At 48.4% G+C, this 12284-nt stretch overlaps 1 protein-coding gene across 6 annotated transcripts in view; it reads left to right on the top strand.

Moving 5' to 3' along the window:
• LOC135525518 (EMILIN-1-A-like) overlaps nucleotides 1-11886 on the top strand; it is a 91495-nt gene extending 79609 nt beyond the window's left edge. Inside the window, exons 3-10 of one of the 6 annotated variants that reach the window (XR_010453173.1) lie at nucleotides 605-816; nucleotides 941-3334; nucleotides 4001-4027; nucleotides 4782-4907; nucleotides 5040-5057; nucleotides 6878-7012; nucleotides 7552-10330; nucleotides 10391-11886. Coding sequence is in view for 3 of the 6 variants with exons in the window: in XM_064953188.1 (XP_064809260.1) it covers nucleotides 605-816; nucleotides 941-3334; nucleotides 4001-4027; nucleotides 4782-4907; nucleotides 5040-5057; nucleotides 6878-7012; nucleotides 7552-7874 (3235 nt within the window). In the remaining 3 variants the exon portion in view is untranslated. Of the gene's footprint in view, nucleotides 1-604; nucleotides 817-940; nucleotides 3335-4000; nucleotides 4042-4781; nucleotides 4908-5039; nucleotides 5058-6877; nucleotides 7013-7551 lie in introns of all 6 variants that reach the window. The other 5 variants (XR_010453175.1, XR_010453174.1, XM_064953188.1 and 2 more) reach the window with 5 other exon arrangements.
• The last annotated feature ends 398 nt before the right edge of the window (nucleotides 11887-12284 follow it).

Genomic DNA, 12284 nt, shown 5'->3' with positions numbered 1-12284 from the left:
ATTAAATAAACAAAATGTGTGAAGTGGTAGAAAAACCCAGCATGTTAAAATGAGGATGAATGTTGAATTCTGCCAACGGCTAGTGGTGTTATAGATGACATTGACATAATCTAGCAGACACTCTTATCCAGAGCTACTTAGCGTAGTGAGTCATTTAGCAGACACTCTTATCCAGAGCTACTTACCGTAGTGAGTCATTTAGCAGACTCTCTTATCCAGAGCTACTTACCGTAGTGAGTCATTTAGCAGACACTCTTATCTAGAGCTACTTACCGTAGTGAGTATACACATACACCAGTCTCTCGTGGGAATCAAACCCACAACCCTGGCGTTGCTCTACCAACTGAGCCACACGGGACTATTACAAACATTTTTACAAAACTTTGGTCAGTGTGTCAGGGGCCAAAGGCAGATGTAGAATAAGTTGAAAATTACCACCCGTGACCAATTATAAGTGTGTACTGTCAATAACATTTACATTTAGTTAACTCTCTTAGTCTTATCCACTGTGACCAACGATAAGTGTATTCAACGAAGATAGGTGAGACAACCTCATTGTAAATCACTTCACTTCATTGTCGTCGTTGTCTCTGATTCTCAACAGGTATCGAACGTATATGAAGCCGCGGTACAAGGTGGCCTACAAGATGGTGACGGACATGGAGTGGAAGTGTTGCCATGGTTACACCGGAGATGACTGTAGCGAAGGGCCGAGCGGCGGGTCGGGGACCCAGATCGCTACAGCCAGACCCAAACCGTCCCGACCGGGACAGACCGGAGCTGACACAGGTCACAGAGGACAAAGTGGGGGAGACGGTGGGTGGATGTTTATGTCCCTGCTCTCCCTCTTCCTCCTCTTCAGTCCTTGTCTTCTCCATGTTTCATGGGAGCTCTCGTCCTCTTATAATATAAGTATAATAATATTCTGTTTGTGTTGCAGGGCGAGGCGACAGCGACAAGACGCGGCAGCTGGAGGACAAGATCCAGAGCCTGACCAAGGACCTCCAGGACCTGCAGTCCACGCTGAGGGGCATGAACGAACGCTTCCAGGAGGAGATGCGCAAACCGGGCTTCAGTGGTGGTGGCACCAAAGCCCCAGCGGATGCGGCCCAGCCGGAGATTAAGGACACCATCCACAGCATCCAGACCAAACTAGACCAGCTGGACAACCGGACACAGGCTCACGACAAGACCTTGGTCAGCATCAACAACCACCTGGTCAACGGGAATGGCGGTGGTGGGAATGATCTTGGCGAGGGCACTGGCCACTCCTCTGGAGGCACCGGTGGGATTAGCGGCGGTAAGATCAACACGCTGAAAGAGGAGATCCTGAGGGAGCTGGAGAGAAGGGTGTCTCTGTCCTGCTCCTCTTGCCAGTCGGGGGTGGAGGACCTACGGAGACAGCAACAGGAGGACAGGGAGCGGATCCGTGCTCTGGAGAAGCAGCTGAACGCTGTGGATGGACGATATCGCCAGAGCCTGGACGGCCTGCGCCGCGAGGTGACACGCTCCCAGGGCTGCTGCGATTCTGTCACCGACCTCAAGGACAGGGTCACAGATGCTGAAAGGAAGATAAGCTCCATATCAGAGAACTATGATGTCATCCAGAACCGCCTGGATAAGGAGCTGGGCAGTGGCGGTGGTAGTAATGGAGGTGGAGGTGGCTTTGTCCCTGGAGGTGGTGGCTTTGGCCCTGGAGGTGGCAGCGGGTTAACCAGGGTGATAGAGGACAGGCTGGACGGTCGTCTGAGGGACCTTGAGAGGTGGGTGAACAGCACAATGCAGCACACAGAGGAGACAGAGAAAGACCTGAAGGACTACTTCAACCGTGAGCTGGGTGACCTCCGGACCGTGTTCCTGGACCGTTTCGACGACCAGGGATACCGCATCGGCGACATAGAGCTAGACGTGGGCATTGTAAAGGACCTCATGTCGGACCACGACAAGAAGGTGACCCGCCTGGCGAACTCCACGGCGCTACTAGACAATAGTCTGACTGACTGTGGCTGTGGAGGAACAGGAGGAGGAGGAGGAGTTGGATTAGGTGGAAGAGAAGGTGGAGGAGGAAGTAGAGGAACAGGGGGAATGGGAGGGAGAGGATCTGAAGGTGGGGCAGGGGAAGGAGGAAGGGGAGATACAGGAGGAACAGGAACTGAAGGAAGGAGAGATGGAGGAAGTGGAGGAACAGGGGGAACCGGAGGAGGATGGGGAGGAGCTGGAGGGGACGGAGGAAACGATTACGACGGAGACTCTGTGAAATCTATCACCTGGAGGGTGGTGGCCAATGAGGATGAGATCCGACGCTTTGACACGCGGATCAAGGACCTGTCAGTCTCGGGCGACTCACTCATGGACAAGGTGCTGGATCTCAGCCACGACATCCGCAAGATCAAAGCCCTGACCGGAGACAATGGCGAGCACTTCAACCGCATCGTCACAGAAGTTGAGACGCTTGGGCGCGGCATGGATGACTGCGACGTCTGTGGAAGAGTGGAAGACGAGTTCAAGAAGCTGAAGAACCACACCCTGAACCGCTGGGAGAAGGACATCAACGCCATCCGGAACCGGGTGGATTCCAACCAAAGCTTTTGCTCCACCCTACAGGAAGAAGTGGGGAAACTCCGGGAGGTGGTAGGAAAGTGTAGCGACCAGTGTAAGATTCACCTGGACACCCCAACAACAGGAGGTGGCACTGGAGGACGAGGCCTGGATGAACCTGATAAGCCCCTGGACGGCCACAGTGTGATCGGAGGCACGTCCAACAACGGCCACCTCAAGTCCCTGCAGGGCGAGCTGTCCGAGGTCATCCTGACCTTCAGCTCCATCAACGACACGCTGAGGGGCCTGGAGCACACAGTGCAGAAACATGGCAGTGTCATCACGGACCTGGGCAACACCAAGGACAAGATCATCTCTGAGCTGGACAAGATACAGCAGGAGGTGACTGAGCACATCGAGAAGAGCCGCGACCGCCTCGACGGGGTGGATCGCGACGTGCGACGCTTCGAGAGCACCCTAGTGGTGGAGGTGGGCGACTGCAAGCGATCTGGCGACGGCCTGGAGAAGAGGCTGTTCAAGATGGAGGGCGTGTGCGGACGACTGGACGGCGTCTCCGACTCGCTCCAGAGGATCAAAGAGGGGCTGACCAAGCACATGTCGGGCCTGTGGAACTGTGTGAATGGTCTGAACGCCACGGTCATCTCCCATGGAGGGATCATTGAGAGCATCCAGACCACTCAGCTGGACAGGATCCACGGGAAGATCAAGAACCTCAACTCGTCCGTCAGTCACATCCTCACGGAGTTCCAGAATCTTTCGGAACAGGACCTGACCGGTGAGTGTGTTGACTTGACACTGTATTCCTTTCAGAGAGATTATGGTCTAGACCAGGGCTCTCCGACCCTGTTCCTGGAGAGATACCCTCCTGTAGGTTTTCACTCCAACCCCAGGTGGAACTAACCTGGTTCAGTTTATCAATCAGTTAGTTATTAGAATCAACCCAGTGGGCACAGACGTCAGTTCAACGTCTGGTTTTGATTTACATTTGGTTGAGTTGTCATTTAATTAACAGGAATTCAATGTTAAATCAAATAAAACAATTCACAATGTCATTGGATTTAGATAAAAATGTTGGTGAAAAACATGAAATGACATTGATTACTTTTTTTTAATCCAATCAGTTTTCCACATTGATTTTCTTGTTTGAAATTACATGGCAACAACATTGATTCAACCAGCTTTTGCTCTGTGGGAGGGGCACTTGATTAGGGTTGGAGTGAAGGACGGTAGCTCTCCAGGAACATGGTTGGAGAGCACTGATCTAGATCCAACATTAGTAACTACAGAAATTAAACAATGCATGGTTTTAAAATAAAGAGCATGTTCATTTAGAGAGGATTTACATTGACACAGAGTATTTTCTGAGTTCATGTTGACAATTATATATTTATATTTTCGATTAAACTTATCCTCTCTCTCTCTCACATGTTCTGCTTTGTAGGTGTGCAGTTGGTTAGAGGTTTGAATGGTACACAGCTTTTGGTAAAACTGAACTAAAACCATCATGTGTCTTAAACTCTAGACTAACCTTGTCCTGTCTATACTTGACCAGTCTACAAGACAGCACATTCAGTGGGTATAAGGAAACAATGAACACGGGTGTAAAGTCTCAAGTAACACATTTGCACACAAGTGTCAACATACAGAACGGTGTTAGCTACAATAAACACAGAGGCCCCATCGAACAACACCAAGAAACAGACTGATGATTACAAAAACATTCATAATGCACTAATTAAAACTAACAATGTCTATTTGTGTAATATGTGAGTCTCACGTTAAATGGTGGCCTGCTATTAGTGTGTCTGTCTGTTATGCAGTCTTTCATAACTCGAGGCTTCTCGGGTTACACACGTCTCAGTGTTCAAATAATCTGATGCTTCTGTGTCTGGAGGGAACAATGTATTATCATTTCGTATTACCTCATTCAGTGACATACCTGAATGAGAAAACTCCTCCACTGTATCATTCCGGTGGTTTTGTCAGGAATGGATTCTATGTTCCCTAACAGGCCGTCTTTGGGTCAACTTTGATTATTTAAGTTAAATAATAATGGCAATTATTATTATAAGTTACTTCAATTACGAAATGCCTTAAATAACTGTAATAAATACGTAATATTTAAATTATAATGTGTATTGATTATTCAACTATTGAAATGTTAATTAAATAAAGGAATATTACGGTATTAATATTGTTGTCATTGCCTCCCACCACCCTAGGCCTGCCTGGTCCTCCAGGTCCCCCTGGGGAGAGAGGGTTCCAAGGGCTGCCTGGCGCAAAGGGGCCCCAAGGCAGGGACGGACCCCTGGGCAGGCAGGGAGAGAACGGGCCCAGAGGATTACCAGGTTAACAGGAACCATACAAGCCCTTTATAAATCAGTCTTTATGCCTCAGGAAATGTGTTTTTATATGTTGATGTTTGACTGAATGGTTTGAGTCAGTCTAACTTGTCTCTTCCTCTCTTTTTTTCACCGCAGGCCTCAAAGGTGAACAAGGTATGTTGATGTTTCATTATTAGCATTTGAGTCCGACATGTTAGCAATGTGCTAATGCACTCAACAGTGCTGTGTGTTACATGTCATTACATAACATGAGTATTGCTGAGGGTCATTAACAGTCAGGTTGAATTGAGTTCAGTTTGTGTGTGTGTGGGGATCACTGTATAGGTCAGAGGTCAGCATTGGGCCAATGAGAACATGAATCCTCAGAGGCAGCCAGGAAATGTGCACATAATGCTTTCTGGGTCAGCTTGAGAGTTACATGTGGTGATTGTGAGATACATTGTGTGGCTATTAGTGTGTGTGTGTGTGTATGTGTTTGTGTGTCTGTGTGTCTATCTGTGTGTGGTGTGCGTGGATGTGTGTCCCTTTTTGTGTGTGTGTGTTTTAATGTGTAGCTAGAGTTGTTGACCACTTTTTGTTTTACATAACCGCTCTGAAACATTCCCATCATGAAGGCAACTGCATCTGAAATATACTGAACAAAAATGCTGCAAAAACACAACATATGAGGTGTTGGTCCCATGTTTCATGAGATGAAATAAAAGATCCCCAAAATTTTCCATACGCACAAAACTCTCACATTTTGTCAACAAATTTGATTGCATCCATGTTAGTGAGCATTTCTCCTTTGCCAAGATAATCCAACCACCTGACAGATGTGGCATATCAAGAAGCTGATTAAACGGCATGATCATTACACAGGTGCACCTTGTGCTGGGGATAACGATGACCACTGGCATTAACAGATGAATCCCAGTTTCAACTGTAGCGGGCAGATGGCAGACAGTGTGTATGGAGTTGTGTGGGCGAGCGGCTTGCTAATGTCAACGTTGTGAGCAGTGGCAGTGGGGTTATGGTATGGGCAGGCATAAGCTACAGATTATGAACACTACTGCATTTTATTGATGGCAATTTGAGTGCACAGAGATACCGTGACGATATCCTAATGCCCATTGTCGTGTCATTAATCTGCCGCCATCACCTCATGTTTCAGCGTAATGTATGGTCGCATGTCGCAAGGATCTATACACTATTCCTGGAAGCTGAAAATGTCCAAGTTCTTCCGTTGGCCTTCATAGTCACCAGACATGTCACCCATTGAGCATGTTCGGGATGCTCTGGATTGATGTGTACAACATTGTGTTCCAGTTCTCTCAAATATCCAGCATCTTTGCACAGCTATTAAAGAGGAGTTTGAAAACATTCCACAGGCCACAATGAACAGCTTGATCAACTCGATGCGAAAGAGATGTGTCGCATTGCATGAAGCAAATGCTGGTCACACCAGATACTGACTAGTTTTTAGTTTTCTGAGCCATTGCTTTTTAAGGTATCTTGTCACCAACAGATGCATATACTGCCTTACTGAATTTATTTCTTTTGACTGATTTCCTTATTGAAATCCTCGAAATTGTTGCACATTACGTTTTTATTTTTATTCAGTGTAGATTAGAGGGCTGTAACCGTCTTGAACAAAAGTCTCTCTCTTGCTATGTTCTTTACTTTGCCGTGTTGTCTGTAGTGAACTGTGAACATGGATTTCCTCATGTCAGAACATGAGGGTAGCCTAGTGGTTAGAGCATTGGACTAGTACCCGCAAGGTTGTGAGTTCAAACCCCCAAGCTGACAAGGTACAAATCTGTCGTTCTGCCCCTGAACAGGCAGTTAACCCACTGTTCCCAGGCCATCATTGCAAATAAGAATGTCTTCTTAACTGACTTGCCTGGTTACATAAAGGTAAAAATAATATATATATATATATAGTTGATAATAACCATGCTCTTTCTGAGATGTTGTTGTAATTTTGCCCTCAGGTATGCCAGGTGCCGATGCCAACGTGCCCAAGCTGTCCTTCTCTGCCGCTCTCACCTACCCCATGCTTAGTGCTGGCACCATCGTCTTCGACAAGATCTTTGTCAACGAGGGAGAGTTCTATGACCCGCGGACCGGTACTGAATAGATAGGACTTGTAATGTAATGTTTTCAGTTGTACATAACTGCCTTCATTTGGCTGGACCCCAAGAAGAGTAGCTGCTGCCTTGGCAGGAACTAATAGGAAAGCATTATAACCCCAGGAAGAGTAGCTGCTGCCTTGGCAGGAACTAATGGGAATGCATTACAACCCCTGGAAGAGTAGTTGCTGCTTTGGCAGGAACTAATGGCAATCCATAATAAACCCCAGGAAGAGTAGCTGCTGCTTTGGCAGGAACTAATGGCGATCCATAATAAACCCCAGGAAGAGTAGCTGCTGCTTTAGCAGGAACTAATGGAGATCCATAATAAATACAAATACTGTGAGTTCAATCTACATGTGAAGGGTATTTATAGCAGTTAGTTACATCATTATTTTAGTTAATGTACAATGAGCCAACTGTCAAACCAAGCCATAAACCTAAACAGGCAACTGTTTGCTATATTGCTGTGTACAACATCAGTGAGTATGCTAAGCTAATGCTGACCTCACTATCTCTGTCTCTGTGTTGCCCAGGCATCTTCACGGCGCCCGTTGATGGCCGCTACTTCTTCAGCGCAATCCTGACTGGCCACAAGAACGAGAAGATTGAGGCGGTGCTGTCCAAGTCCAACTACGGTATGGCCCGTGTGGACTCCGGGGGATACCAGCCAGAAGGACTGGAGAACAAGCCGGTAGCCGAGGCCAAGATCACCCCGGGCTCCCTGGCTGTGTTCAACATCATCCTGCCCCTCCAGGCCGGAGACACAGTCTGCATTGACCTGGTCATGGGCAAGCTGGCCCACTCTGTAGAGCCTCTCACCATCTTCAGTGGAATGCTGCTGTATGAACATATGTAAGCCAAAACCCCCTAGGTTGACCATCTGGAACATAAGAGAGGGAGAGGAAGGAAGAAACGGAAGAAGGACGAGGGAAGAAGAAAGTTAGAGAAGAGAGGGTCTGGGGTTGGTCCCCATTCTGGACTGTTTAGACTCACAGTTTGAATTGACAACCGCTTTTCAAAGCAAAACGACAGGGTCCAGAGATGGAATTACTTTATATTAACTTGCGAAACATGGGAACGAACGACAACTAGGAGACGACTACAATGACAGAAAAGTGTTGTGTTTCTCTCTGTGTGTCATTCCTGGCCCGCTGATGTTGTGAGACCTGATGAACTGCTTGAACAAACACAGGATGTACTAAAAACTAAGTAGCAGACTGAGAGACTTCGCCCTTCATTTTCTTTTTACCTAGCTCATCCAGTATTTGGAGAAGTGTTTTTCACACCAAATGTGTTGCTACTACTGCAGGATTTTCCTATGGTTATTCTTATTAATATGTCCCTGTTTCTATATTACTCATTCGAGGCATGGGGCTCAGCGTACAGTAGTCCTTAAGGTCTGCCTGACATCCCACCTTTGCTGCAAGGTGTTTCCCTGCCAAAGAACCAGACCCACTGTCAAGGTCTGAGGTTAACCGGAAGTTAGGAATAGGGGAGAGAACCTGGAATGAGAAATTCCTTGCTTGACTTTCTATAGCTGATTTCTATGGTGATGAATTCACGTTTTGTGATTTTAATGTTATCGTGCACCTTTTGCCTCCTTGTCTCTCCGTTCTGTAATGCCTTTGACCTGGCGATCCAAAGCTTGGCCTTGTTGACGATATTGCTATAGCTTAAGTGTGTTATACTGGTGGTTCCCAAAGACTTTTATGTGCCCTACGTGACCTTGCCAAATGTGCCATCCGTGACCTAGCTAAATGTGCCGTCCGTGACCTAGCTAAATGTGCCGTCCGTGACCTAGCTAAATGTGCCGTCCGTGACCTAGCTAAATGTGCCGTCCGTGACCTAGCTAAATGTGTTGTCCGTGACCTAGCTAAATGTGTTGTCCATGACCTAGCTAGATGTGTTGTCCGTGACCTAGCTAAATGTGCCATCTGTGACCTAGCTAAATGCCTAAATGCGTCGTCCCTGACCTAGCTAAATGTGCCGTCCGTGACCTAGCTAAATGTGTTGTCCGTGAGCTAGCTAAATGTGTTGTCCGTGACCTAGCTAAATGTGCCGTCCGTGACCTAGCTAAATGTGCCATCTGTGACCTAGCTAAATGCGTTGTCCCTGACCTAGCTAAATGTGGTGTCCGTGACCTAGCTAAATGTGCCATCCGTGACCTAGCTAAATGTGCCGTCCGTGACCTAGCTAAATGTGCCGTCCGTGACCTAGCTAAATGTGTTGTCCGTGACCTAGCTAAATGTGCCGTCCGTGACCTAGCTAAATGTGCCGTCCATGACCTAGCTAAATGTGTTGTCCGTGACCTAGCTAAATGTGTTGTCCATGACCTAGCTAGATGTGTTGTCCGTGACCTAGCTAAATGTGCCATCTGTGACCTAGCTAAATGCGTCGTCCCTGACCTAGCTAAATGTGCCGTCCGTGACCTAGCTAAATGTGTTGTCCGTGACCTAGCTAAATGTGTTGTCCGTGACCTAGCTAAATGTGCCGTCCGTGACCTAGCTAAATGTGCCATCTGTGACCTAGCTAAATGCGTTGTCCCTGACCTAGCTAAATGTGGTGTCCGTGACCTAGCTAAATGTGCCATCCGTGACCTAGCTAAATGTGCCGTCCGTGACCTAGCTAAATGTGCCGTCCGTGACCTAGCTAAATGTGCCGTCCGTGACCTAGCTAAATGTGTTGTCCGTGACCTAGCTAAATGTGTTGTCCATGACCTAGCTAGATGTGTTGTCCGTGACCTAGCTAAATGTGCCATCTGTGACCTAGCTAAATGCGTCGTCCCTGACCTAGCTAAATGTGCCGTCCGTGACCTAGCTAAATGTGTTGTCCGTGACCTAGCTAAATGTGTTGTCCGTGACCTAGCTAAATGTGCCGTCCGTGACCTAGCTAAATGTGCCATCTGTGACCTAGCTAAATGCGTTGTCCCTGACCTAGCTAAATGTGGTGTCCGTGACCTAGCTAAATGTGCCATTTGTGACCTAGCTAAATGTGCCGTCAGTGACCAAGCTAAATGTGCCGTCCATGACCTAAATCCTTCAAACATGTCTTGCCATGCTCCAGACGAATGAAAACATTTTCATACCCCAGACCCAGCCTTAACCACAACCAAGTAGGAATTTGCCTCAACCAAGCAGAAGGAAACTCTGCCCTGTACCCCAGGTCAGAAGGAAGCCCTGCCTTATACCCCATTACAGAAGGAAGCCCTGCCTTATACCCCAGGTCAGAAGGAAGCCCTGCCTTATACCCCAGTACAGAATGAAGCCCTGCCTTATACCCCATTACAGAAGGAAGCCCTGCCTTATACCCCAGGTCAGAAGGAAGCCCTGCCTTATACCCCAGTACAGAATGAAGCCCTGCCTTATACCCCAGTACAGAAGGAAGCCCTGCCTTATACCCCAGGTCAGAAGGAAGCCCTGCCTTATACCCCAGTACAGAAGGAAGCCCTGCCTTATACCCCAGGTCAGAAGGGAGCCCTGCCTTATTCCCCAGTACAGAAGGAAGCCCTGCCTTATACCCCAGGTCAGAAGGAAGCCCTGCCTTATTCCCCAGTACAGAAGGAAGCCCTGCCTTATACCCCAGTACAGAATGAAGCCCTGCCTTATACCCCAGGTCAGAAGGAAGCCCTGCCTTATTCCCAGTACAGAAGGAAGCCCTGCCTTATACCCCAGTACAGAAGGAAGCCCTGCCTTATACCCCAGTACAGAAGGAAGCCCTGCCTTATACCCCAGTACAGAAGGAAGCCCTGCCTTATACCCCAGTACAGAAGGAAGCCCTGCCTTATACCCCAGTACATAAGGAAGCCCTGCCTTATTCCCAGTACAGAAGGAAGCCCTGCCTTATACCCTAGTACAGAATGACCACATGGCCTATAGATCCTTTATTACATCATTAGAGGGAATCAGATGATGTGACTCAACAATCTTCAACCTAACACAGAGTCACACCCCCCGGTGTGAGAAAGTCAGTCTGAAATCCTCAGTGACCAGGCAGGAGGGAGTATCACCCCCACCCCCCCCTTCCGAACCCGAACCCCCCATTTCTCCCTTAGGCACACGATGTGTTGAACGGCTGCCAAGGGCCACAAGGAGTGAGCGGATCATAAACAGAGCGATGTGCTCTCTCTCTAAGAGGCCCCGGTGGACGTCATTAATCGAGGCACAGTGAAGTGTTTACACAGGACGATAAATAAGAAGCTCTCTCTGACAGCAGGGAATGATTACTTGGTCATGTCTGTCGGCCCCCCAATGGCCCAATGATACAGAGGAATAGTTACAGGCCTTCTAATGGCCCATTGATACAGAGGACTGGGTTCTCTAATGGCCCAGTGATACAGAGGACTAGGTTCTCTAATGGCCCATTGATACAGAGGTCTAGGTTTTCTAATGGCCCATTGATCCAGAGGTCTAGGTTCTGCAGGGCAGATGCAGCAATGAGGATCTTTCAGAGCAGGGCAGCTGCAACAATGAGGATCTTTCAGAGCAGGGCAGCTGCAGCAATGAGGATCTTTCAGAGCAGGGCAGCTGCAGCAATGAGGATCTTTCAGAGCAGGGCAGCTGCAGCAATGAGGATCTTTCAGAGCACGGCAGCTGCAGCAATGAGGATCTTTCAGAGCAGGGCAGCTGCAGCAATGAGGGTCTTTCAGAGCAGGGCAGCAATGAGGATCTTTCAGAGCAGGGCAGCTGCAGCAATGAGGGTCTTTCAGAGCAGGGCAGCAATGAGGATCTTTCAGAGCAGGGCAGCTGCAGCAATGAGGGTCTTTCAGAGCAGGGCAGCTGTAGCAATGAGGATCTTTCAGAGCAGGGCAGCAATGAGGATCTTTCAGAGCAGGGCAGCTGCAGCAATGAGGATCTTTCAGAGCAGGGCAGCAATGAGGGTCTTTCAGAGCAGGGCAGCTGTAGCAATGAGGATCTTTCAGAGCAGGGCAGCAATGAGGGTCTTTCAGAGCAGGGCAGATGCAGCAATGAGGATCTTTCAGAGCAGGGCAGCAATGAGGGTCTTTCAGAGCAGGGCAGCAATGAGGGTCTATCAGAGCAGGGCAGATGCAGCAATGAGGATCTTTCAGAGCAGGGCAGCAATGAGGGTCTTTCAGAGCAGGGCAGCAATGAGGGTCTTTCAGAGCAGGGCAGCTGCAGCAATGAGGATCTTTCAGAGCAGGGCAGCAATGAGGATCTTTCAGAGCAGGGCAGCAATGAGGATCTTTCAGACAGGGGCAGCTGCAGCAATGAGGATCTTTCAGAGCAGGGCAGCAATGAGGATCTTTCAG

The sequence above is a fragment of the Oncorhynchus masou genome, chromosome 32 (genome assembly GCF_036934945.1).
Source record: "Oncorhynchus masou masou isolate Uvic2021 chromosome 32, UVic_Omas_1.1, whole genome shotgun sequence".
NCBI lineage: Eukaryota > Metazoa > Chordata > Actinopteri > Salmoniformes > Salmonidae > Oncorhynchus > Oncorhynchus masou.
This window is presented reverse-complemented; position numbering and strand designations above follow the sequence as displayed.